This window comes from Pollicipes pollicipes, unplaced genomic scaffold, assembly GCF_011947565.3.
Source record: "Pollicipes pollicipes isolate AB1234 unplaced genomic scaffold, Ppol_2.1 Scaffold_6686;HRSCAF=7923_pilon_pilon_pilon, whole genome shotgun sequence".
In the NCBI taxonomy this organism is placed as follows: domain Eukaryota; kingdom Metazoa; phylum Arthropoda; class Thecostraca; order Pollicipedomorpha; family Pollicipedidae; genus Pollicipes; species Pollicipes pollicipes.
This window is the reverse complement of record NW_023596921.1, coordinates 2,405,896-2,433,665: the sequence shown is the minus strand read 5'-3', so window position 1 is coordinate 2,433,665 and position 27,770 is coordinate 2,405,896. Positions and strand designations below refer to the sequence as shown.

The following is a 27,770-nucleotide window of genomic DNA, read 5'->3' as shown; positions in this document are numbered from 1 at the left end:
ACAGGCACGATGGCGATGTTGCTCCAGTGAGAAACGTCAGCCAACAAACCTTTCCTGGCGCAGACCGACCTTCACGACGGCAATCGAGGCGGAGGTTTTGCTCACCGGGGTCCATACGTCAGTATCCTTTTTTGTCCCTTTTGGTAAAGAAAAGTGCCATCCGGTACACAACGCCTGGGTAAGGTGGATTTGCCTCTGCAGGCCTCGCACTTGCTGAGCGTGTCGACAGCCATACCACTTGACCGTCGGGCAGCAGAGGAGGGCGAGTGTGCAGTGCGTCTACCAGGAACGATGTCTAGCCACGATCTAAGTCACATTAACGGACCACATCTTTATGTAACATTCAAAAATAGCCAACTTGCAACCCACAATCCGCTTATAAATCCCTGCCAGGAGTTCTTTCAAAACATGGCAGCCAGGAAAAAGGGCCAGCTAAAACCTATTTGAAGGACACATGTGAGGTTCGAATGGGACTACATACGCCGTTTATGGGATCATGCCACAATACCTTATGACTTTTCCGGGAACACCAAAACCAACTTGCAATCTCGAAGTTGCCACGTGCATTTGCAAAGACCATTATGCTATAAATAAGACAACCCTATTCCTAACAGAATAACCAGGAGAGTGGAGAGACAGATATCATAAGTAGTGATATTTGTTTCGATCAGGGCATGTAGCCGAAATATCAATGCATCTGTCTCTCCATTCTCCTGGTTATTCTACGAGAAATAAGGCTTTTAGTGCTGTCTTGTTAAAATCGTAGTCTAGTAAGCCAGGCATAAGCGCGTCCTCTGCTCTCGAAAAAGTGAGAATAAAGACGTGACAGCGGCCACGCGGAGTCCAGATCAGCTGCCTCACTGTTACCACACACCTCCCAAAATCACCCACACACCTCCCAAAATCATTGCCAGCTCAGGGGGCTTAATAGAGCTGGGCCTTGACTAATCGACGCGTCACGTGTGACATGACGTGTCTCAACGGCGCGGGCCACGCTTGAGGCAATCGATCCATGCCTGGCAAGGCGTTGCATCCAGCGCTCGCATTGCATCAGCGTTGCACGAAAGCACCGGCACAACGCCGCCTGCCCCAAACTGCACAAGGCACGCCGTCGCCTCCCGGCGCGAGCAGATTGTTTGGAGTCGGACCAGTCCCGGGTCGACGAGCGTCGGCACAGCTGGCGATACGGGCCGCCCTGGAGCTGCACGAAACGGGCTCCGGGCGCGCCGAGGGACTGGCAACTGAGCGCCTGGCTCGGCTCACAGCTGTTTTGGCTGCGACGCCCGGAGCGGGTGTATGGGGAGTGCGGCGCGGACTTTGGCTGCGACGCTCGGAGCGGGTGTATGGGGAGTGCGGCGCGGACTTTGGCTGGGACGCTCGGAGCGGGTGTATGGGGAGTACGGCGCGGACTTTGGCTGGGACGCTCGGAGCGGGTGTATGGGGAGTGCGGCGCGGACTTTGGAGGGGACGCTCGGAGCGGGTGTATGGGGAGTGCGGCGCGGACTTTGGCTGGGACGCTCGGAACTGCTGTAAGGCGAGTTGGGCTTCCGCTAGGACACTTGCACTGCTGTAAGGCAAGTGTCGAGCGTTGGTTGGGACACTCAGAGCTTTCGTGACGTCAGTGGGTCCAGGGGGGGGGGGGGAGTAATTGCGGCCAGATTTGGGCCAAGGTCAATGCTCATCAGGCTCCCCTTGATCCAGCACGAGACAGCCCGGCGAGCTTCTGCCGCCGCCAGTCACATCCGTCGGATGGAAATCGCCGACGGTGAATGGTGCAGAGGGTCATAACTGCTACATCACTGTAACAAGTCCTCAGCATGCAAAGAGGGCACAAAGGTAGCATTATGCATAAGCCAGTCCGCGTGCTGCGCAGCATGACCTCGCCGCCTTCAAGTTTATGTGCGGTGAATGTGCATAACTTCATTCGTCGAAAGCGAAGCGGACAAAGCCAGTCATAGAGCAAGATGTACAAGGGTCACATTTGCGATACTCCTAGCTCAGGTCACTCGTTCTGCTCACTTCGTCTTCACCTGCCTTGGCCTTATCTTCCTCATACTTGTCTACCCTGCAATTCTGATCTGATCTGGCGCATACCGCAGCGACCTTCGATCCTTGCATGTGCAAAGACTCGCGCTTATAGAGTCATCATGAGTCCGGCGTTGCCGCAGGGCGTCGATTTATATTTAGGCTGGGCAACGAAAGGAAGTCGCAGACATCTGCAATGCAGCGTACTTATCTCTCCGACTGTCCTTGTCGCTGCTCAAATAATGGCACAGGGTCTCACAACAACTCAAGTCAGAAGGTAATGCATATTTATGATAACAGCAAGCAGCAAATCATGCAGGACAAGCCACAGCTGTTCATTCCCTGATCCCCAGTACTCAGAATCGGACGATGGGTCATTCAATTACATTTATTGATTCTATTTAAAGCTACAACCAGCGGTGACATCCTCGCCATGTTGACCAGGGCGTGGCCTAATCTGACAGTGTTGAGTCGCGCACCCAGCCTTCAGCGCGGGCGGTAGCCCTGCGGACCGACACACTCTCGTCCCTAATCAGTGGCATGCAGGGTTCTCGAACCGGCTATGGAACTCTCGCACCGTGAGGGGCCTGTTTGCACGGCCGATAGCGTGGCATGCCGCTTCCTGCCTGTCACACATTGAGTCGGGCGCGCCAGGATGAGTTGAGTCCGCCTGAATTGCACCAGCAGTGCCCCCCCCCCCCCCATGGCAATGTTAACTGTCCGCGGGCTGGGCACTGGCCACAGTCGTCCAGCGCAGCCAGCCGGGGCTCAGAATGGTTGCATCAGGATTGCATCAGGTGAACAGCAAGTACCGTGCTGCTGAAGTCATCTCCTTTTCCTTACAATAACAAACTATGGCCTGCAGACTGGGTGGAGAGCGTGTGGCAGGATCGAGCAGCTGGGGCCTCAGCGCGAATCAAAGCCATCACGATTTATATGCCTGTGCGAAAGGCCCTCACACCATACTGAAATAGCAAGCACTTAACAGTGGGGAAACAGTTTATTTCTGTAAACATTAGCATCTTTATAAATGCTTGACACAATCCGTAACGTTCCACCAAAACAGAAAGCGGTTTCGAATAAATGGCTCGACGTGTGCTTCCTTACACCATCAACCGTTACATGCTGCGCGGGCGTGGTATGCACTGCACAAAGCAAACGACAACTGCATAACTTGACTCGACAACTGCTTGCGCTGCAGACGGCCGCACCAGTCCTACGGCACCGGCCGCTGATAGAAGAGGGGGGGGGGGGGGGGTCTCACGTCCACAGGTGCGCCGGCCGCACACTCACCTCCCTGGTAGCGTCCGAAGCCGATGACGACTCGCTGCTGCGCCGGCCGCGGTCACGGCCGTTGTACACCTCCATGCTGAAGTTGGACGACACGGGCATGTCGCCGCCTGCCGCGCAGCCGAGCTCGTGTCCCGCGCTGGCGTCAGGAGCCGCTCTGCAGCAGGAGGTGACCGGTCAGCGGCCGCCACACCGACCGCCGTGGCGCTCCACCCACCGCCCCGCCGGCGCACGATTAGATACAGCTCAACGCCGCCAAGATAGACCTAATGCCAATCGGACATGAGTCGTGTTGACGCGGCGCCGCCCCAGCGCCGCGATCGGCACATGACACGCGCGGGGCGGCGACCCGGCCCCAGTGGCGGGGCGTGCGACCGCGGCCGGCCGACGGGCCGCTCGCTCCGCTGGAAACGGCCCCCCGGACGAGCTCTGCTCCGGCAGGGACTGGCCGGCTGCAGGCCGCGCCCCCGACCGCCGGGGGTCGAGGGGACCCCGCGCAGTCCCTTCTTCCGGCGGCGGAGCTGAGTCACGTGATCGTGGTTGTCCGCGACACGGGTACGAGAGGAACAATGCGACGCATGTCACACTTGGATGATGTCTGACAAAACTGCGGGAAAGTATCCTTTCATGCGCCATATTTCCCATGACGGCCAGAGCGCACCTACGACGAACACGCGGGACACAGCGGCGCCTCGAAGGTCGAGCCGAAGTATCCGCGTTGGCCGAAAGGCCTCACCACACACACCCCACACCCTCGTCAGCACGGCCCCACCCGCCGAGGACTGAGCACGCGCACTGCACGCGCGTTCCCTCCGCCGCACAGCTGAATGGAAGCAGTGCACTGTCCGGCGGCGACCTTGGCACTGGCGCTCGTCGTAAAGGCGGCGCGCAAGGCCGCGTCTCGGCCGGCTGGCCAGCCAGCCGGCGCTCCTCCCCCTGGCCCGCTAACGTCCGGGAAGTGGCGTTACGACATTAACAAGATAAGCGGCCGCGCCGTCCAGTCGGCCGCGCCGGCCGGTCGGCTGACCGCGCGGCCGGCGGCCGGAGTGACGCCTCGAAATTGAAAACGCTCAATCGCCGCCGCCGCGCACAAAGGATGTGGGGAAGCCGGCCAGGAGGTGAGCCGACGGACGCCTGATAAACGCCGGCCGGCCGAAACTGGGTTAGAGCACGCCTCGGCGGCTAGCGGGCCCGGCCACATGGCGAGCCGATTAGCCGGCGCCCGCGGCCGGCACCGGCCGGCGCAGTCCCCGCGCACAAAGGGCCGGCCGGGCGGCGCGCGGCCGATGTAGGTGGCGCCAGGTGCGCAGGCCCGGCCGCCGGCGGCAGGCCGCGCGCCGGCGAACGTAAAAATACACGCCGCGGCCGGTCTGATGCCGGCAGCATAGCCCGCGGAGGGAGGGGGAGGGGCAGGGGGCGTGGCTGAGTGGTGTAGCTGCCGTCGTGGTCGAGTGACGCCTGTCGGCCCACTCTGCTGACCTTGGTTCGCGCGCGCGGCCGAGCCCGGCCGCTGCGCCCGCTCCGCACTGTGCGAGAGCGGCGGCGGGCAGTGTTGATGACCAGCACTGCCGGAGCGAAGGGGGGAGGGGGGGGGGGGGGGGCGCCGGCGCCGGCGCCTGCCCGCCCATTACACAGGAATGCGCATGGGCCGCCGGCTGTGTTCTGCACGGAGGCCTCCCAGCGGCAAGCTGTGTACTGTGGGAGAAGGGCTGGGAACGGCGCATCCTCAGGCAAAACGTGCCGTGGCCGGCCGCCGATAGTGCCCAAACTACACTATCGGCATCCTACGGATATCTCGCTGAAAATCTGTCCTTGAGGTTCGATGGCTTTCGTCGGGTGATTCGTACACCGGCCTGCGGTCGGAGCGCTCACATAAGCGCCGTTGCGATACGGACGCTGCGGCAGTTGAACCGGGCGTCTCTCCAGCGAGGGTGGCCTCAGTGGCCAGCTAGCACTGCAGGCAGCTCAGACCGGTCCAAAGGCGGCCCAGATATGCGGACGCAGATCTGGTCCGAGCAGTGATCCTTCGCTTTGCTGCCGCAGATCCACGAGCGGTGACGTCACAGCCGCACCGGTGACCCATTCGCCCCTCCCCAAGTGGCCGAGGCTCCCACGAGGGCTCTGACTCTGCCAGGGGAGAGGCGGCGAGGCCCCCAGCTTCGCGGCGGCTGCGGCCCCGCTATTTGCGGAGCGGAGTTGTCTCGCGCTGTCGGCGGCTCCTGTTTGTCCTGGCGGCCCATCTGGACCGCGGCGGCCCGACGAGGCCTCCCACCACGTGTGCTCGGAATCAGCAACTGACGCCGCCTGGCCGATACCCGGCGGGGCGAAGGGGCAGCCCGGCTGGAGAAGAGCAGCCCGAGGAGTGCGGTAGCCCGTGAGGCCGCCTTGCGTGACCGCTGCGGCAAAGCCGTGCTGTCGCCGGGGCAGCAGAGCTGCACAAGGCCCCGCGCAGTGACGAACAGCATCTGTGGGACCTACAGCGACGCGTCACACGTGTCCCGGCGCCGCGCTGGTGTCAGCGCTGTTGGCAGTCCACCAAATGGCGGCAACACTGCACGGTGACTGGGCAGGCTTCCGACCCGGCTCCCCTCTGATGGGCCGGCCCGCGGCAGCCAGCTGACGGAGTCGTGACGGCCCCCACTGCGACGGGATCTCTCCACGATCAGCCGCGCACCGCTCGTCCGGGCTCCGGCGCCGTCTGACAGAGCCGCGGCAGAAGCCACGGCCACGGAATCGCCCTCTGAGCTGGCTCTCCGCCTCCGGCCCGGCCCCCGACAGCTGCCTGACAGCGCCATCTCCGCGGGCTGCACCGCACGGGCGGCGCTCCTGCTGCGTCATCAACGCAACTGCCGAACCGGACGCAACCGGGAATCAGCGCGCCGCAGCTGGCTCCTCTCCATCGTCGCGTCGCCAGCGACGGGCTGCGAGCGGCCTTCGACGATTAGCCAACCGCAGCGCTCCACGTGCCTGTCATTGCGCCACGCCGCCAGCCAGAAGAGAGCGCTGCTGATACTCCCAGGACGCGGGCTTCCTCCCTTCGCAATGGCAACGCGGTGGCGCAACGTCGAAGGCGCCGCGACGAACCGCCGCCCACACGTGCCATGCCGAGCCGTCATTACTTCGGCTGTCGGAAAATTTTCTGGGAACGCGTTTCCATTCCTCGTATTTGCCGGTGCATTCTCCACGTCCAGATGCCGGGGCCGACGGGTCCACTCTCCCCCGGGACCGGGCAGCGCGGGTGCTCTCAAAAAGACAGGCGACCTGAGAGCGCCGCTTTCGCCCCGGCTATGTAAATCGGCGCAGCGACACGGGCCGAGTCGCGCGGTTCAACGGCCTTCGGACCGGCGGGTGCGTCGCGTCTGGACAGCTCGACACGGTTTCAGATTCATGAATAGTGCTGGCGGGACGGGAGCCGATGCCCGTCCCGATGCGTATCCCCACCCCCGCCTCTCAGTGAGCCGTGCGTCAGAGGCTGACGGCTGGGCGGGACCTGGCTCCGGTCAGAGGCTGACGAGGGCTCCGGCTTGAGGCTGACGACTGGGAGGGAGTGGGCTCCGACCAGAGGCTGACGACTGGGCGGGAGTGGGCTCCGATCAGAGGCTGACGACTGGGCGGGAGTGGGCTCCGGCCTAACGCTGACGAGGGCTTCGGCTTGAGGCTGACGACCGGGCGGGAACGAGCTCCGGCCAGAGGCTGACGACTGGGCAGGAGTGGGCCCCAGTCAGAAACAATGCGGGGCGCGAAAAGAGCTTGGTCAGGGATGAGAACGATTCGGTCGGACTGTGATTTTTTCCACCGGGAACTGGACGCACGTCGTCGCACACCTTTTACGGAGCATCAAAGACCACTGAGACCAAATTAGCGCCAAGGGGCCATGGCTCAATAGGACCGAGATCCGCTCGAGCAGCTGCTGTCCTGCTGGTGCCGGCCGCTGGCGGAGGTCAGCGGCGGTGGCAGGGACGGACGTCACATACCGGGGCCACGAGTTGGCAGGGAGCTGGCTCGCCAGTCGCACCGCCCAGTATGGACAGCGAACATCCGGGGTCAGGCCGCAGGGCTGCGCCCTGTCCGTCTACGTATACGGACTCCGCCTCTCCCCGCACTCTGCTGGGACTCAGCCCGACGTAGCAGACGTAACTCCCGTCATCTTCAAGTCTCTTCCCACCATTCCCTTACCGGCCATCTTTATTTCCTCTCTTTTTGCACCTTTAACATCAGAGCATACCACCGTCATGCTGACTCTGACAGGATCTGGCATTCGAATTAGATGACAAACACAAAAAACCGTGTCTTTGACGTGGATTCACAATGCACGGGCACGTTTTGGTGCCACTCAATGTAACTCTCTGTCTGTCTTTCTTCCCTCGCTGCCCTGGCTTCCACACCTTGTCTGCCATTGTTCGGGCTCTCTGACCTCTCGGCCAGCAGCCACCCAGGAATCCGCGGCAGCCCTCGTCCGCCACCTCCGCCTGCCAGCTGATTCAATATGCAGAACGGACGCGCTTATCGCCGATCAGCACACTAATTCATCTCTCGCTCATGATAATTACTTCCAGAACAAATGAAATAACTCAAGTCATCCATCATCGAGATAGCCGAAATTTATTAGGGCCGACGCAACTGCTTAGCACGTCTGTTCTGTGGATAATCGTTACTAGTCTCACGTGACTATTTTTCACGGCTCCGCGCCGCGTCTCACATATGATGCATCCACCAACTGTTCTCTCAGAGTTCTATTACCTATCATACAGGCTGATGAACACCGCCAAGGCCGTTCGATAATTAAAGCCCGCGCGCGCAGCCTTCAAATAAGCGCTTCGGAATGCCGGAAGGTCGATAAAAAGCTTCAGACCATGCCTTCTTTGCAAGCACGTGATCACTGGAGTAAGCGGTCAGAGATCTACAGGAACGCAGGACGATAACTTTTCCACACCGCGGTCCAAAACATCTGCCTGTCACTGAATTAACTGAGGTAGGCGCGTTGGGCGGGCCACCGCACCCGCGTGGGTGTGCGTGTTGGACAACCAAACACGACTCCGCCCAGCCACGTCCATTATTCCATCGGACACGTCTACGGGCTTACGGTGCTCACAGCTTCGGCCCATCCAGGAAAATTTGTCTGGGCGTTTGAGGAGCTCGCACCGAACCAAAAATAAACATGGGTCTAAAGGCGTTCGACTGAGCCTCATCCTGGACCTGACCGTTCCCACGACCGGCGGAACCTTCCCACGGAGACTGAGGACAGCAGCGCCCTCAGATGACGCGCAAGACGGTCAGGTCAGGGGGCCCAGGCTGGGAGGGCAGGAGTCAGGAAGCCGTGACGCGGGACCAGGAAGCAGTCGGGTCAGGATGCCCAGGCGGGAGGCCAGGAGTCAGGAGGCTGTGACAAGGTCCCAGGCTGCCACCATATCAGGAGCTACGGACTGGGTTTGCAGCCGCGTCAAGTAGGTCGGCCAGTGGCCAGGAGGTGTCAGAATCGAAGACAGGAGGCGGCCGTCACAGCCCGGTGAGACTCAGAGATAAGATTCCGACTGGCCGGGCAGGCAGCAGGGTAGTCTGAAATAACGCAAGGCCTGAAGTCCTCTCAAACACTTCTCTGCCTTTAAACCACCTCCTCCGGGCAGCGATCTGGCTCTTAGAAGCCCAGCCCCCCAGCCCAGCACCGGTGCCGAACGGCAAAGGCCCCACACGGCAGCAGCCGACACAAAGATCGTCCAGACCTCAGCCGTTCCGACGCTTCCTCTCCTCTCACACGTGTCGGGCGCGTGCTGAGGGCCGAAGCCGACAGGCGGCGAGAGCAGACGCGCTGGGTTTGCGCTCGGTGCGGACGGGATGAAGGAGAGTTCAGTACACTCGAGGGTGAGACGACCACCCTTACTACCCCACTGCTCCACCATGGTGAGGGCGCGGAGTCCTTCCCGAGCCAGCCCACGCCGACAGCGCACCCGCGCACACCCGCCGCGACAAAGCCGGCGCGCAGGCGCAGCACACGAGAGCCTGTGACGGCCGCGGGACGGGTCGTGAGTCTAGTCCTTCGCTGGGAACTGGGACGGCGGCCGGCTCCCACCTGCTCTCAGGCAGACGCTCTCACGGCCCGCGGTCACGGCTCCGCGGGAGCGGGAGCGGCTCTGGTCCGGTCGGGGAGGTGGTCACGGTTGCGCGGGAGCGGGAGCGGCTCTGGTACGGTCAGGGAGGTGGTCACGGCTCCGCGGGAGCGGGAGCGGCTCTGGTCCGGTCGGGGAGGTGGTCACGGTTGCGCGTGAGCGGGAGCGGCTCTGGTCCGGTCAGGGAGGTGGTCACGGTTGCGCGTGAGCGGGAGCGGCTCTGGTCCGGTCGGGGAGGTGGTCACGGTTGCGCGTGAGCGGGAGCGGCTTTGGTCCGGTCAGGGAGGTGGTCACGGTTGCGCGTGAGCGGGAGCGGCTCTGGTCCGGTCAGGGAGGTGGTCACGGCTCCGCGGCGGCGGGAGCGGCCCTGGTCCGGTCAGGGAGGTAGTCAAGGTTTCACCCAGGAGCTGACCACGGCCTCTGCTTCCGCGTCGGCTCGAGCTCTAGACGGCAGCGAAACCAGCTTTGGCCGGTTGAAGGGTGTGCTGACCCCGCATTGCCGAGGTACGGGACATGGGCACTAGACAGGAACACCTGACGGCTCTTAACTATCAGTGTCTCCATTAACCCACTCTGTCTGCACCTGGCTTCGGTGGTGAGTCTTCTGGTTTTGCAGGTGGCGGCAGTCGGGAGGCCTCACCCATGTTATAGCCAGTGACATCGCGGGGATCTTTCGAGCCGCTGGGTGTGCAAATCCTGCCCCCGTACAAGACCCTATTAGCATACTGGAGCTGTCTCCCCCCCCCCCCCCCCATTGCCACACCGAAAATGCCAGGGATAGCGCCCCTACATTGAGGAAATGTGCGGTACAGATGAAAAAGGCAGGAGACAGCTGCATAAGAACATCGAGAGAAGTGATTGGGACAGACTGGATGAGACCGCGACCTGCCTTGTGAGCGAGTCGCCGCGACTGACAACGTCCGGTCGCCCCACGCTCCAGCCGGCTTGGTGGGTCTGGAGCGCCTATCTCTGCACAGCCAAGCAGGCCCGTTCACGTTTAACACACTGCTTCCGGTGCCCGCCAGAACGGGGGGGGGGGGGGGGGCTGCTGCAGGACAGCCACGGCGGCTCAATATGTGAAGCACGGACACTGCGCAGTGGGGCCTGCTGCTGGACAGCCACGGCGGCTTGATATGTGAAGCACGGATACAGCGCAGTGGGGCCTACTGCTGGACAGCCACGGCGGCTCGATATGTGAGACACGGACACTGCGCAGTGGGGCCTGCCGCTGGACAGCCACGGCGGCTTGATATGTGAAGCACGGATACAGCGCAGTGGGGCCTACTGCTGGACAGCCACGGCGGCTCGATATGTGAGACACGGACACTGCGCAGTGGGGCCTTCTGCTGGACAGCCACGGCGGCTCGATATGTGAGACACAGACACTGCACAGTGGGGCCTACTGCTGGACAGACACGGCGGCTCGATATGTGAGACACGGACACTGCACAGTGGGGCCTACTGCTGGACAGACACCGCGGCTCGATATGTGAGACACAGACACTGCACACTGCGGCTCAGACACTCAGTGTAACGCGCTTACACAGTCAAGACCAGGTCAACACCAGCAGCTCTGTGAGTTGGCTGCAAATGGGTGCGGACAGTAAGACGACTTCGGTCGAGGGTGATCATATGTGAGAGCGACTTTCGCAAAACTGACACATGTGACAAGTCGGTAAGAAGAGCTGAGCATTTTCGGCGGATGGGTTGACGGTATTTTTTCTAAATGCATCCGAACGTTTCATTATGTACAGCACGACACCTAGCTTGAGCTGAACGAGACATGACCACCGCTGCCGCTAATGCAGACTTCCATTAGGCAGCTTTGCATCCACCCGCAAAGAAGACCCATGCAGCTCCATGATGCAGGTGTCAGGTAACTCAACCTTGCGGCAGCGGTAGGAAAATAAACACCGCGGAGCTGTGATGGGCATGGGGATGATGAGAGTAACATGCATTATTCGGTATAGAACCCAAAGCATGTGCAGTTCCCGCACCCGCGATCATGTTTGCGCACATTCCCACGACATCTACCGAAACATATTTTGGAGTCACACCCTACTCCAGATATGTGGATGATTTAATCTAGCTACGCATGTGTGGCGGAGTTGCAGGTCACCAACTGGTGCTGTTGGCAATCATAACGCTCACATTTAAAATCGATAACTTTCTACAGGTACTGAACTGAGGAGTGCTCTTGATTTTAATGTGCCGCAGGAAAATTTCTCAATGGCAATTCCTAACTGCCCATGCCAACTGACGTGCCGACTCACCAGTGCGACTACATTTCGAATTTCACGACCGATTGTTCTATCACAAGACAGGGACAACAACCGCGACGCGTTCGTCAACAGACCAGACCAGACCAAACCAGACCAGACCAGACCAGACCAGACCAGATCAGACCAGAGCAGAGCAGACCGAAGCAGAGCAGAGCAGAGCAGACCATGGTGAGTCGGACTGGAGCTCCAGCAAGGCCGGCACGCCTAGTCTGGCTTACACCATTCAGCCAATTGGGGAGTTTACGCTTCACTTCATCTGCTTAAATGGAACGCCTTGTTGCAACCCGTAGTTTGAAACGTCGGGTGCAGCAGAAGCATGACGTGAGCGATTGCTCCCCGCGCGGCCTGAGACGTAAGTGGCGGGCTCACTCGCCACCCGCCTGCGACGCCTCGGCGCTGGCGTGGGCGCCCGCAGCCGCAGCCTCCCGCCGCTGACCGGTGCCGTCGCCACGCCGGTGGCTGTTTGTTTATAGTCCTGTCTGCACGTCGGTTAAATGGTCGACGGGTGTGTGCCACTTGACTGTACCTTGCTCCCAGCAATTGCTGGCCACCGGGTCCGCCGCCGTCGGGAGCTGTCGTCAGAACGCTGTCGTCAGCTCGCGGCAGGGTATCAGCCGAGAAGACGGCACAAGGATGGTCTGCGGCGCCTCCGAAGTTGGAGAAGCCGCCCAGCCTCCCAGCCAGACATCCTGCGTGCGCCTCTGGCCACGGTCTCGTTTTCCGCGGTCCTCTCCGCTAATGACCGGCTTCGACCGGCGGTCCCTCCGTCTGTTTGTCCTTTTCAGCCGCGTGTTTACCGGCTTGTTTGTGAAACAAAGACGACGAGAAGCTCGCTCGGCGGCGCACGGCCCGCTTCGACCGGCTCCACTTACAACAATATTTGTCGGCACCAAAGGTGAGCCCGCACACGCTGGGGTCAGGCGGCGCCGCGCTGACTTGACACAACGTCAAGCTTTGAAAGTGCCGACCTCAAATCAAACCAAGACTAGAAATGTCAACCGTCGAGACCCAGATCGAACGCATTCGTAAATAACACACGAGTGCGGAAATGCAACGCAGCAAGAGCACTCGAACACTGGGCTAACAAATCAGGTAAACTTTTGGAGCCTGGTTCGAATCCGTGTGCGTAACGCAAGCGGCACGCGCGTCCTGACCGGCCGAGGCGGTGGCACTCCCACGGGACGCGTGCGTGACGCACACTTGGCCGCCGGCCCGCGGACACGTCAGCAAGCGACGCGCGTATGCGGAAACGTGGCGCTTGGCCGGGGCCGCGTGCCATGTCAGGCATCCTGCGCCGGCAGGCGTGGCGAGGAGGTCATGTCCCGCCCGGCGGTCATCCTCCGCGGCGGCCGAGCCAGCCGTCGGGGAGGGGACGCACCGCCTCGGCCCGCGCAGTCAGAGGGGGCGCAACGGTGGCCACGGCGCCGCTCGCGGGAAGGCGGGTTCACCGGCGGGTTTCATCAGTTGGGATGTGTCGCTTGACGGCAGCAGTGGTGGGTCTCACCAGTCGGGGCGGGGGCGAGGTGCGTAACGCGGAGGGCGGTCATCGACACCAGCCGCCGTCCGCCGTCCGCGAGTTGCCAATGACAACGGACTGAGCCGGGCCTCACGGACAACATCGGGCTCGTGCCACCGGTCGCCGCTCGCCAGTGAACCGAGATCCCATCGCCGCCCGTGGCGACGCCGGCTCTCTCCTCGCTCGTGGGAGGGAGGAACGCCGGCCACGCGACCTGCCTGCCCCGGCGGCCGGCTCTGCTCGTTACCGGCTCTGACGGCGCCGGGGAGGAGGCTCCGAGCAAGGGAACCCAATCGACCGTTCTGGCAGCCGCCCATTCTCTCTGGCTTTTTGTACGACTTCTAATCACGCGTAAACTCGACCCATGCATCACGCCCGCCTTGGAAGCCCCAGCAGCGTTTATAGCGACCTCGTTTCAGGTGGAACTGAACAAGGAGCCCAGCAACGTCGCTCTCGAAACCCCGGTACGCCTACTATTGACCCCGTTTTTTTCCGGATAGATTTAACAAGATAATAAAGACATTTGGGCAGTGAGGCCTTTCAAAAATATAAACATTCATCAGGCAACGGGAAGCTAAAATATTTGACGCAGTGAACGATGCTCAGAATAAAAACCTGTCAACATGACACATACCAAGATCAAGATCATCAACAACGGACGATGACATGCTTACACAGATCAATATGAAGCGGTGAAATTACGGGAGTCAAAATGAAACGCACTGCCAAGTCAACAGCGCTGCATCTATTCTCGGTCCAAGAGGAAACAAACTAAGCGCATAACTGTTGCAAAACATGAAGCTGTTTCTGGTCAATGAAAATATGCCGTTTTATCCATAACCAAACAGAGAGAGCACCAGCTGGAATCCAAGCACCAACAAGCACGACGAGGATGTTTCGCTTCTTGATCACTTTCCCTTAGTTTGGCTCCAAGGAAGAGTGACGCACTGGCCAGCACAATACCCGCATATTTGTTGCGGCGTTAAAAAAGCCCGACATGACAATGCTATACAACCTGCCTTTCCTGCAAAGTACAAGATGAGGTGTGTGCACGCACTGCAGGTCATACCGCGTAGCGCTTGCAACTACTCGCATTTGTAAAATAATTCGATTGCAATCAAGCGCTATTGATACTTGCCAAGTGCATGCAGCATAATCTCATTGATGTGAACACAACCCAAAAGGCCGCCTGGTTGTATGACGCGGCAGACCTGCCCAGGGGTACGTGAATAAGGATCATCCAAGCGCAAACAAAGGTTATTGCGCTATCATACGCAACGTCACGCTCATGAATCACACCCGGGCCGGTGCAGAGGCAAGCGCGCGCGCGCGCGCGTGGGCCCGTCTAATGACGAATTTCACCAAAGTGGCGGATCGGTCAAACGGAGGCCGCGGCAGCTGTGGCGGGGCCGCGCGGCCGTGCCACTTTACCGCACGGCCTGCAGCTGGCTACAGCTGTCGCGGCACCGGAGATCAACGACCTCCGCCGCTGACCCACAAGCTGCCGGGCTGCTGGTCTGCTGGGCTGGCAGCCCTCCGCGGCGCCGGCTTTGGTCGGACCCCCGGCGGCCGACAGCCAGCGGCCGCGCCGGACAGACGAAGGCGGCTCTAATTGAAGCATTAAAATGCTGCGCGACGGTGACGAGGCGGTCAGTTTCCCCGGCCATCTGGAGCCGCGTGGCTGACTGGCTGGGTGGGAGCGGCGCGGCGACGGGCGGCGGCCCGCGAGGCCGGTCGACGGCCGCGCGCATGGAATGCTGGAAATTGGACACAGCGAAAGGAAGAAAGTGAGACAAAATGCGGCGGACGGATGATGGGAGTGCGACAGAGAGCGGAACAAGTTCATGCCGGCAGGCTGACTGGCCTGGGAAGGGAGAATGACGGACGCCAGCGGCAGTTCTGACAGTGTTGGCAGAGTGTGTGACACGAACCTCTGAGCACGATCCAGCGCGTGAAAGCAGTGTGACGCTTTGGCCGACATCTGAATCCACTAGCCAAGTTCATCAGCCAGGGGCAAAATTGCATCGGCAGGTATCTCAGGCGTGCAGACCATTAGCCCGAGCTAACCGGCAGGCTAACCGGCAGGTCCGCCCACGCCGTCACCAATACCTCGCCTCCCGCCTCCGCCACGGTTCCTTCAGAGCTACGTTCACAAGCTGCGGCTCGCGCCGGGCTAACAACATCCCTCACAGAGCGCGGCCAGCCGAGGTGGACCCACGCAGACGAGCGCCAGGGCGGCGACCAGTGAGGCGCCGTCGGTTGAGGTCCCGTCACGGGGCAATCCATCACGGCCGTCGCTCGAGGCCCGTCGCTGCGTGCACAGTCGGCCTCGCCCCCGGCCCCGTTGCTCAACACACGTGCAGCCGGCAGCGCACCGGAGCGGCGCAGCGGCACGTCTCGCGTTACGCTAGGCCCGAGCCCCGAGCGAGCAGGGCATTTGGAGAGCCACGGAGAGCTCGACCGGACCTGCCTCACGCGCGCTGGACGATGTGGCACGCGCTCTAGTGGCCTTGAACACGGAAGCGAGTCGTGGTGCCACGGATTTTGTGGCTCTAGAATATGTCTGAAAAACAGCAAAAGGAGTTGGATAGATTCATCTTAAGCGTGGCCGTAAAGTGAGCTGTAATCTTTTGGCATATTTCGTGAAATACGCCTTTACCATTAAGATATGTCACTGAGTGGAAGGAAAACATGTTGGTATGTGGTGGCCTTGGGGAAATTTCCCAGTTGGTTTGGTTGTTTATCTTTCCTTTCCAACACAAAACTCGGCTTCCAACTGAATAACCTACCACGTTCAGTTCAGCATTTCAGAATCAAGAGATCTCCGCACATGGATGATAATCCCGTGGTCGGCAAGGCCCACCCGAAAAAGATCGCTGGAATACCGATGACGATAGCCGTTTTGTGCCTTACAATGGCCGGTATAGTGGTAACTGATGCTGCCTTACAATGGCCGGAATAGTGGTAACTGATGCAGTACATGCTGCGGCTGTCCCACAAATCGCCCTCACAAAAGCCAGGCATCCAACTACTGGGCGTGAGTGTAGGGGAGAAAGTCCAGCCCGCCTTCGATAGATCGGCCGACAGGCGGCCCACGCCGGGCGTCGGCGGTCTATAAAGGCGCCGCTGACCCCGCGGGCGACCCCGCTGACCTCTGTGGCGGACGGGTCAGCTGGCCTGGCGCCGGTGGCTCGCTGCCGTCGGCTCGTGTTGGGAAATATTTCCCGGGACGTCTCGCCGTGAAAGGTTCCACAGCAGCGCTTCGGCGACGTAGCACCTGCTCTATCCGGAACTGAATGCAGTTCCACTGGCCATCTTCACCGAAAAAACTACTGAAAGCCATCTGGCAGAGGTTATTGCAAATATTTGTGGTCACCGAGCCCGCCTGAAAACCTTTTGAGGTCAAACGTTGTCTAGGTAACGTTACGTAACGTTATTCAGCCAAGTTACCTCGAATATTCAGATCAAGTCAACGTTACAAAGTCAAGCTTCGGACAAAGCGCGCGCATCGCAAGCAAAGGACAACAGGACATGGCAAAGGAAAGCTGGACGCTGGCAAACTGGCCGAGGAAGAGCTGCGATGAAAATGGCCGCCGACAAAAAGTCAGGCGGCCTGTTTTGCTGCGGCGTTAATTCGACGGTAGCAGCAGCTTGGAAACCATTCGGCCATGCCCGCGGTGTCGGCCAGCCGACCCATTATAGGGAAAAGGGTCCGCCGATCGAGACCCAAAGTGGTAATTACCGCAGGATCGAAACGTCCGAGCCCCGTCCTCGAACTGACGCTAAGGACGCTGCGCCCTAAACAGCCTGCTCTCGCGGCATAACGTCCGAGCCCCGTCCTCGAAATGACGCTAAGGACGCTGCGCCCTCAACAGCCTGCTCTCGCGGCATAACGTCCGTGCCCCGTCCTCGAACTGACGCTAAGGACGCTGCGCCCTAAACAGCCTGCTCTCGCGGCATTCGAAGTAGTGTGGAAAGCAGCCGGGAGATGACCGCTCTTCCGACACTGACGAACGGAGAAAGCGCGCGATAGGCGCGAGCGCTGACAGCCAGCACTTGTCACGCACGGTTGGTCGCCGGGCGGCACGGCCGCCGCATCTCACGAGGTCGGCCCGACGAGCACTAGATAAGCGGCTCGTTAAAGAGAGCGACTCGACAACCGGGTCAGTGCGCCGAGAGGGGCGGCAGGGGACGGCCGGTCGGCGGACAGGACACCGCCCGCCGGGGCAGGACCCGATCCTATCCGTCGGGGTCGCGGGGCAGTATCCAGTCGGACGGGCGCCACCGCCCGGCGCCGGGCGGCGCGCGCCGGCACCGACAGCCGTGGGAGTGCAGCCCGGCGCCGCTGGACGTGGACCACCGGCCGGAAGCTCCGGACGTCCGTCAGGCCTTTTGTGGGCCGTGAGAGCGCGACAGGCGGCATAATGAGGCGAAACAATGGCCGCGCCGCGCCGCGCCACGCCCATCGCCGAACCGCAGCCAACAACGGCGCGCCGCGCGCCGCGCGCACGCATGCATCACGCGACGCCGCGACGCCGCTCCTGAAGCGGCGCAGACGCGGCGATTACGGCGCCCGGAGAGCGCCCGCGCCGCCACTCAGGAGCGCGCCGCCGTTGCCCAATGCGGTCGTGCGGGTCGGCTCGCGGGGTCGGCACGCAGCGTCAGGCCGACCGCGGCGCCGGCCGCTGTGAAAGGTCGCCGAGCGCGCGCCCGTCGCAGCTGACCCACGCGCGCCGGGCCGGGTCCGCGGCTCTGGCGGCGCCCGCCCTCACTGCCGGCGGGTGGTCCCGGACCGGTCCCTTCGGCGCCGGTCCCGAGCCGATCCCCCCCCCCCCCTCCCCACGACGCGCTGGACTGGCGAAGTACGAACGCAGTCCGCCTGTAGCACCCGTTTCGTGTCGCTGGCTTCACGACCCGACATCGGGAATGGAGGTAGGGGAGGCCAAAAATGCGGATCGCAAAGTGCGCACGCTCCGACTTCTGATGGCTGAGGCTCAAGGGGTAACGGCGAGAGTGCTCAATCAACGAGTCATCCGGTCATACGTTGCTAGTCCCTGAAGGCGGAACCCGCAGCGTTAATTCTCGCTTCGTGTGGGGGACTGACCGATTACCACTTGCGGCCTGAGCTCGTGTCAGAGCACGGCCCGCACGCGATCCTGTCCGGCGACCACCCGAGCGGCCGTGAACTAACTGATCGTCCTGTTCTATGGTGATGTCCTCAGCGGCCCAGCACCGATATCGGGCAGCGTGACGAGGCTATGCCGATCCGGCCAGACGTACGTCGATGGGTTACCGAATATGTCAGCTATCTGCACCAGCCTGGAGCATGTCTCCGGCAGCGGCGGCCGGCTCAGTGAACCGCGAGGTCTGTCGGGTCTCGACCTCCGGCGGCCGCGGTCCGGCCGGGTGTCCGCGCCGGCTGGAGCAGCAATGCGGTCTACTCCGGTTCGGCCGGTCCGGGCACGCAAAACTGGCCACGGCGGGCTAACCACTCTGTGACAGAACGAGGCGGAGCTGCTGACAGTCGGGCAACACCCAGCAAGACGTAAAATAAGGGTGCAACCGCACTTCACGGATCAAGAAACGCCTCAGGCCGGGCCACTGACCAGTCGACCACACTCCAGATCAACATCAGCCCCTGGCACGTTTGAAGCCAACCACAGCGTCATCACTCGCCGAGTATGTGAGATAGCGCGCGGCGAGCCGGTCGGCGGGGGCGTCCACCCCTGCTCGCTGATCCTCGACGAACCGCCAGCAGCTAGCCAGCAGCGGCGGAGTAGGCGGCTCACCGCGCCTGACCATGCAGAAGTCGGACGCCACAGGCAACGAGCCGCGGCCGGCGGCAGGCGGGCGCTGCTTACTACACTGTTCAGCAGGACACGACACGACGGTCACTGCGGCGCCAGCACCTGCCCCCCCCCCCCCAGCCAAACACCCTCGGGCCGCATGCCGCAGCATTCGTCGCTCGCCGCGCTGGCTCCGGTGTTCCGCCAATGTATGCGGCGCCAGGGCGCGCGCCTCGCCGCAGGAAACAATCCCACGCGGCGCGGCCACCGTTCCCAGCGCCGGCCGGCGCGGCGGCGGCCGGCGTGAAATTCGACTCGACCGGCGCACGGCGGCGTTAGCGGAGTGGCGGTAACGGCGGGCGAAGGGGGGGGGGGACGATGCGTCAACACCGCTGCGCCGGGCGCCGCCGTCGGTGAACGCTGACGGACGGGCCGCTGGCCGCCGCCGACGCGCATCCCTGCCCGGCACGTGTCGGGCACGGGCGAGCGGGGCGGCCGCTGCCGCCGGCACACCCGGAAGCGCCCGCGGCGTCCACTCCAGGTGTGCGATGACGCCCCGGCCGCCGGTCACGTGACAACCCGTGCGAAACGTCCCGCCAAGCAGGGGGCGCCGGGCGGGCTGGCGGGGAGGCAAGGAGGCGGCCGGGCGGGCGGCGGGCCCGTGCCGCCCACCCGGCCGCCTCAGCCGCGAGGCCGGTCATCCAGACGACGCTGAGGTTCGAAGCTGCGCGCTCGACGGCGCCAGAACACGGAAGCGGCCGGCGCACCGCCGGCTGCAGGTAACCGCGCAGTTTCACGTGGCCACCATTTCCTGGTCGTTAAGCCGTGTTCCGGGAACCGCAAGTCTATGTGCTGAATCCGCAAGAAAAATGCATGCAACCGAAGTCGAGCGCAAGAGAGGGAGAGAGATGGATGTTAGATAGCTGGTGATTTGGGCCGGGAGACAAAGCCAGAAAGCTGTTTTCTTTTTAATAGCAACGTGCGGCCGTCGTCCAGATCTGCCCTGCGGCGACGCTCACCAGTTCTCACCGGTCCGGTCCTCTGACAGCTGAGCAACCCAAGTCGGCAAAGCCTGAGCCCATGCCGTCATCATCACATGCTCCGGTCAGGACAGACTCCACACAATACTCGCAACGTCATCAATCTTCTTTTTGCTGCGCACCGTCGCATCGCGGGCCTAATCCAGGCGAGCTGCGGCCACATAGCCGACATTATCTGGGTCTGGCAGTTGTAGAGCGGCATACCTGGGCCCTGGCTGGCAGGCGAGCTGCCACCTCCGCCGGGGCGGCTGGCTCCGCCTCCGGCTCGGTAACTGGCCGTCACTCAGCCGCCGACACTCGGATCTTATCTGCGGGCCCGTCACCCCGACGGGTCACGTCAGGTCGCGCTGGCGCCGCTGCCGCCGGGGTGGCGGCGGCGGCAGCGCACTGGCCCGTGACCTCGGCCGGGCTCGTGACCTGGGCCCGGTCCGTTACTCGGCGGTCACCCGCCGTCGGCTGGGACCAGCGCGGCGGTCCGACACCTCCGCAAAACAGCCGAGCCCGCCCCGGCGCCGGCGACAGCCACCGACCGCGTGCACTCGCGGTAAGCACGGGCGGTGCGCGGCAGCCAGCCCACAGACCTCCCTCATGGGGTCAGACCTTGACCCCGGCGCGCATCCGAGGGGACGCCGCCGGCTCCGGAGGCGGCGGCGCGGCAACCGCGGGTCACCCGCTCTCCAGAACCCGCCATACGTGACGTCACTACGCCGACGACAGGCGGGGAAGAATGGACTGGGACCACCGGGCGGGGCGCGACGCTGAACACTGAACAGACAGACCCGACCAGGCGCGGCATCTTGAAGACCGGCCTGACGCGATATAAAACAGCGAAAATGGGGACGACCAAATCGGAACGTAGCGGCCGTTCGCCCGTGCTTGACAGATCACTCGACGTTCAGCCTCATGTGTATTCAGTCGGAGTTCACCGTTTGAGAAGCCATAGAACAGTCAGCCTGTTAGCAGCGGGCTCGGGATGAACGCCGGGAGCAAGGGTGGGATGTTTGTACACATTCTGGGTCACCAGCCGAACATTCTCGAGTCGTCCGCAGCCACGAGGTGTTGGACTAATTTTGACGTTGTTCAAACACCGCAAACATTTCCTGGCACGTGACATGCCTGAGGTTTGTTTGCGGTCCCGACCGCAGGGGCGGTACTACGTGCCTTCCTTTACTGACAGGTTCGCAAATACTCTCCTACCGCTCAATACACCGAGAGCGTTGTCCACACAAAGCGCGGCTGCCGTTTCGAGCCAACGGAACATGCTGCCTGACTCCCGGCAGCGTCACACCTGCCGCAAGATCCGAGGTCGACCACAGCGACCGGCTCCGCCGCCGTCGGGGGCCTGGTCTCCCGTCGGCCGACGAGAGACGGGAGACGTGAGACGAGAGACGAGATACAAGAGACGGGAGACGGAAGATGACAGACGAGAGACGGGAGACGGGAGACTAGAGATGAGAGACGGGAGACGGGAGACAGGAGACGTGAGGCAAGAGATGAGAGACGAGAGACGAGAGACGAGGGACGGGAGACGGGAGACGGGAGACGTGAGACATGAGACGAGAGACGGGAGACGCCTGCCGGCCGCCGCCTGCCGCCCGGAGGTAGGTCACCACCCCGCCACGCGCGCCACCTGGCGGCGGCAGACGGACGGCCGGCCCGCCCTCTTACGGTGCGGGCAGGGGGCGGCGCCGAGCCGCTTCCCGCCGGCGCTGCTCCGGCCGTCGCGTCCATCGCTCACCGTCCCATGTCGCGCGCCAATGACCGCCGTCCACTGCGTCGTGCCATTACGACTCGGTGGAGTCGTGCCATTACGACCCGACGGGGTCGTTACGGCGACCGGCCGCCACGCTAACAGGCTCGCCCGGCGCCGTGCGGGGCTTCTCTCGGAGCGCCGGCAGACCTTACCGCTCAGCTCTCGGCTGTCGGCCGCTAGTCTCCGGTCTGCGCACTGGCCGCCCGGCGGACCGGGGAGGGGTAGAGGGGGGGGGGGGGGGGAGGCTGTCGTGCTTCGGCTGCTGGCCGTCAGGTCCTGGTGGAACAGTGACGTCGGCACCCGCGTGGTACGACACCCGCAGCACCACCTGCGAGGAAGCCACAACCTTCACCCTAAACATAGACAGGAATGTGAGCGCACGTGACACCCTTTATCCGATCACTTCGGCTTTTTTCTTAGTACATTATGATATCTAAGTGCACCGAGTAGCACTTAATGACGCGTCACACACGTGGGTTATTATCGTAAGTACAAAAAATGCCTAGCGAAATGGTCCTCGACCACCAACGCCGGCCTCCTTAGTGTACGCAACGCGCAGCACACACTTACTTCGGTGACTGAAGCACCATCTGGTATGTTTTGAACGCACGCGGGATGAGGAAGGAGGTTTTATGAAGACTGGAAGCCCCCAGTGCGCATGAGTTATTTTACGGTACGTTTGAAACGGCGCCGGCAACACCATAAATTGTCTTCATGTTTGTCAGTTATTTCATCCATACAAGGAGTCGGTCGCTTCGTGAGCCTCTTTCCCGTAACTCCTGTGTCACATTCAAATGCCGCAGACGCCTTCTGTTCCACTAACAGGTCCACAAGGAACAAAGTATGGGTTCTGGCAACTGTATAAACCAGTACCGCTGCTATCTTACCCGTCGATTGGTCTACGACCTTGGCCGTTGCACGATCTGCACTGTGGTAAAACCATTTCAGGGAGAGTGAGCAAGGCACATGACTGAGAAGACAAAAGATATCGCAATTCATACGAGACACGCAGTAGATAAGAAAGTGTAGCATGAAGCGACAGAGGAGGAAATATTAAATGACAGGTGAAATAGATCTAGGGTCGGCAGAGAGAGAGAAGAGAGAGAGAGAGATAGAGAGAGAGAGAGAGAGAGAGAGAGAGAGAGAGAGAGAGAGAGGAAGAGAGAGAGAGAGAGAGAGAGAGAGAGAGAGAGGAGAGAAGGAGAGAGAGAGAGAGAGAGAGAGAGAGAGAGAGAGAGAGAGAGAGAGGAGAGAGAGAGAGAGAAGAGAGAGAGCGAGAGAGAGAGAGAGAGAGAGAGAGAGAGGAGAAGAGAGAAGAGAGAGAGAGAGGAGATAGAGAGAGAGAAGAAGAGAGAGAGAGAGAGAGAGAGAGAGCGAGAAGAGAGAGAGAAGAGAGAGAGAGAGAGAGAGAGAGAGAGAGAGAAGAGAGAGAGAGAGAGAGAGAGAGAGAGAGAGAGGAGAGAGAGAGAGAGAGAAGAGAGAGAGAGAGAGAGAGAGAGAGAGAGAGAGAGAGAAGAGAGAGAGAGGAGAGAAGAGAGAGAGAGGAGGAGAGAGAGAGAGAGAGAGACAGAGAGAGAGAGAGAGAGAGAGAGAGTCACGCGGTCACGGTCACCGCGCCCATATCACGCTTCCGGTCGGCTTCCCTGACCCCGCCCCCGTTCACGAGGTGACGAGCCGGCGCGCCGTGGAGCGTGCAGTGAGTCGTGGTCAGTGACGCAGCATCAGTGACGTCACGTTCCCCACATGGCCAGGGGAGACGGGAGGGGACCCTGCAGCTGGAGCAGCCGCCGCCGATGCGGGTCAGAATAACTGGGCCAGCGTCCGGAGAGCCATGCCGTCCGTACGTGAGGCCCGCCCCAAACGACGGCAGATGGCCGCTCGGCGGCTGCAGACCGCTCGGCGCTGTGGTGCAGCCAACCTGCACCTGAGGACCGACGAGCCACAGAGCTGCAGCTGGGGTTCGACGAGCCACCGAGCTGCAGCTGGGGTCCAACGAGCCACAGAGCCGCAGCTGAGGACCGACAGCCACAGAGCTGCAGCTGGGGTCCGACGAGCCACAGAGCTGCAGCTGGAGTCCAACGAGCCACAGAGCTGCAGCGGAGGACCGACAGCCACAGAGCTGCAGCTGGGGTCCGACGAGCCACAGAGATGCAGCTGGGGTCCGACGAGCCACTGAACTGCGGCTGGGATCTAACGAGCCACTGAGCTGCGGCTGGGGTCTAACGAGCCACCGACCTGCAGCAGGGGTCCGACGAGCCACGGAGTTGCAGCAGGGGTCCGACGAGCCACGGAGCTGCAGCTCATGTTACCGGGCTTACAAACAGCGCCGAACAGGCTGGTTCCATCAGGCAGATACCAAATATGGTCACTAGTATTTCCGTCGCCACAAAAACGTCCGCTTACAGCATCCTTGGGGTGAATGGCGAGACTGACAATTCGATCTCGGGCCTTTACACCTTTACAACATCACATTAACGCCATCACGTCAAGAACCATGGACGAAACAAGTATGTCTGAGTGACTGCCACGGCGACGCCGGATCGTGACCAAGTGATTGCTAGATGACTTCTGCGTCGACACAAACGACCAATACAGGCTGGATAAATTGGATGGAGTTTATTTAGCTGTTCGTCATCGGCGGCCACCACGGCGGTTTCTATTCCGGTTTCTTTTCGAGCAGCCACTGTCACAGTAGCTAAGTTCCGAGAGGGAGGGAGTGGGGGGGAGGGGGAGGGGGGCGGACGTCTGCTGACAACAGAGAAGCTTACTGGTGACACGCAACGCGTGCCGCGACAGAGGGGACAGAGCAGTTCGCTGGTCCACTCCTGTGACGTCACAGCGTCCAGCAGAGTTGTGCAGCCGACGGCTTTATGTCACAGTCACGTCACATTAGGTCACAAACCAGTCCAAGTGCATGGTCTGGCACACAAATCCCGGCTCGCTCACCTGCAAACCAGCTGAGGCTAAGCCTCTCCAGTTTCCAGTTCAGCCTCGGTCAGATTCACTGACCGCCAAATGAAACAAACGTCTCCCCCCCCGAACGAGTTCGCGGAACAGTGCGGGCGGAACGATCAGTCAGTGCGCCAAACGCCGATGGAGTTCATGGTTTTTTGGCTGACGGCCGTGCAGCGGCGTGCGTGCTGTCGGACCTCGGGAACATCGTGGTGAAAGGCGTGTGGCGGGGGTCAGTGGCCGCCGTCCGGCCAACATTCCGGCGATGCGAATGCTGGCAGCGGTCCGCAGCTTCGCTAGCCACAGGCCACCTTCATCGAAGGGAAAACCGACGCACGAGGTGTTGTTTTTCTTCGATTCACAGATTCTCGCTGCCAGAAAGCAATAGCCATACACACATGCACGGAAAGCAATGATAAGAGGATATTTCCTATCATGGTTTGTATTGCAAGCGAATTGTGGATTAAGTATCACCCGAAGCCATATTAAAAGGTTGGCTACATTTCTTCTGCACGGTGGCTTCAGGTGTCCCGGAACCATTTCAGCCGCCAGCGATCTGAATATAAATGATGAGAAGCGAGGTTGTTGCCGACTGTGGCAAGGACAGCCACCGGAGGAAACTCGGCAGCGTCATGCCAGCACGCGGGGTAAATACAAGGGCAACATTTTCCTCTGGAGCGAGATATACGTTTGAGGATAATGCCACACTGACAATGGTCAGACCATATCCTTCCGCTGACCGCCGCACAGCCGTGGTCTAAGAACAATGCTACACTAAACACGGACAGATCATGCCCTTCAACCGACCGCCGCACAGCAACGTCATAGCTCCCTAGACGGGCCACATCGCATGCTTTAACATGGGAGCATCGCGCTTTCGGCGCAGATGCGTCTCTTATCCCCATCGCCATCATGCCATATGTTAACGGCGCCCACTTCTCAGTGTCGGTACGTGACCGGCCGGCCGAGCCGAGCCCAGCGAGCCGACAGCGTGCGCTGCACACCCAGCTGCAGAAAAGGCCGGGTGAAGATGTCGGGGCGCCGCCCTTCTCCACCGCCGCTCAGCGCGGCCGGTCAGCGCGCCCGCCTGACCAGAGCACAGACCGGGGGGATCTCGAGCGGGCTTCCGGTTCATGCCGGGCGTCCCACTGCTAAGGGGGGCGCCGCGCTCTGCCGCCGCCAGCCTCGCCGGTGGCTCGCCGGTCACGCTATTTCCGGCGGTGCAAAGCAGCCCGGCCCGCCGCGCCACTCGAGATGAGGGACCGAAAATAGCCTGTCGGCCCGCTTATGCCCGGCTCCCGGCCGCCTGGCGGTGCTCTAGAGCCCCGGCTGCCGGCGCGGTCGAGCGAGACAAATGCGGAGGACATTCCACGCGGCGGGGACCTCCGTCTACGCCGGCCAAACATCCGACCGCCTTGTCAGGGGGCCGGGGGTGGGGGAGGGGGCTGGCCGTCACCCTTCAGAGCCCTGGCCTGGCACCACGCATGCGTGCGTCTCCGTAATGAACAGCGACGCAAGTTCATTGAGACTGCGCAGGGGCCGGCGGGTTTCGCGCAGAGCCGGCGTTCAGGTCCTTCGAGGGGTGGCACAAATCCTTTCTGCCGGCGTGTTTTCGCCGGCCGGCCGGCGAGCCGAGACGGGACGGACGGGCGAACTGCGCCAGCGTACACACCAGCCGGTCACGTGACGCGGCGGCGGCGTTAGCAGCGCCACCCGCAGGCAGTGTTGCAGAGCGGCGCAAGGCGTGCGACAGCGGCGGCCGCGTCTGCGTTCCGACCGTCGTTACGCGGTTCGGCGGCCCAGACCGATTACGGCAGACCGTCGCTCGCGCGGACGGAACGGCCGCTTCGTGGCCAATGATTGGTGCCGGCGCGAAGGGCGCGCACTCGTTCGCGGAAGGGGCTTCTGAGGAAGGCGAGACAGGCAGGAGTTTCGTCAGCCATGTGTGCCGTCTTCGTGACCGCAGCACCTGGCTGATGCCTCGGCCGCAGGGGCGGATGCAAGCAAGCTTGTTCACGCTTCCCGCGTTACACTTACGTGTATTTGACATTGAGATAAGAACAAACGAAGAAATGGTCCGTGTTTCGTCAACAAAATTCCCGGACAGTCATGACTAAGTTTCCAGCATTGGGTCAGTGTTACGCCAAGTCCAAATGACACGGCATATTTCCTGCAAGCGGCACTTGTAATGGGACTTTGGGCAATCGCTACGTTTCGGCCAGCGCCTCATTCATCGAACTCATGACGTCAAGACGTAACCACGCGCGGCGTGGCCCGAACACCAGCCCCCCACCCCCATCCCCCCACTCAACGCAGATGGGAGGCCACCCGAGAGAGAGCCGGAGCGCAGCGGCCGACAGCGGCTGCACGCTTGCGCATTAAGGGCGGGGCGGCCCGATGGGTCCACTTCTCCGAGCGGGGAGTAGCGGTGCTTCGGCCGCGCGGCGCGGCACGCCTCATCAGAGGCAGCTCCGACCGGCTTCCCTCTCCAGCGGCTGATGAGCGGCAGCCGGCACCTCATCAGAGCGCAGCTCCGACCGGCTTCCCTCTCCAGTGGCTGATGAGCAGCAGCCGGCACCCCATCAGAGTGCAGCTCCGACCGGCTTCCCTCTCCAGCGGCTGATGAGCGGCAGCCGGCACCTCGCCGGTAAATCACCCACAACTGTAGGCTCCGAATAATGAGTGCACTTCATCACAGCAGAGTGGCCGTCTGTAATGAGCGCAGTTACCCGACACTACGGAATGGTGAGGTGCAGGCCTTCCCGGTACACGTAATGGGCGCGGTCAGCTTCCTCTGCGGGAGTTCATTGCCAGCGACAGGCCGCTGTGAAGTGGTCCAGAGCCCCGCCAGAACGAGCCGCACCCAGCGGAGCGGTGCGCTAGCCTGTAGTGTACCGGGAGCTGGGCGCTATGCACGTGATCATGTTGCATTGGGCACGCATATTGGCACAAATTCGAGCCAGGGAGGAGTGGGGTGCCGCTTCTTTGAACAACGGGTCGGCTGTTTCAGTCATTTTAGTTC

The 27,770-nt window shown here is 61.6% G+C and overlaps 1 protein-coding gene across 1 annotated transcript in view; it reads right to left on the bottom strand.

The window, feature by feature from the left end:
- Positions 1 to 27,770, bottom strand: part of LOC119107289 (trichohyalin) — a 71,434-nt gene that overhangs the window by 30,928 nt on the left and 12,736 nt on the right. Inside the window, exon 2 of the mRNA XM_037230709.1 lies at positions 3,319 to 3,472. Coding sequence (XP_037086604.1) covers positions 3,319 to 3,417 — 99 coding nt within the window. The 5' untranslated portion in view covers positions 3,418 to 3,472. The remainder of the gene's footprint in view (positions 1 to 3,318; positions 3,473 to 27,770) is intronic.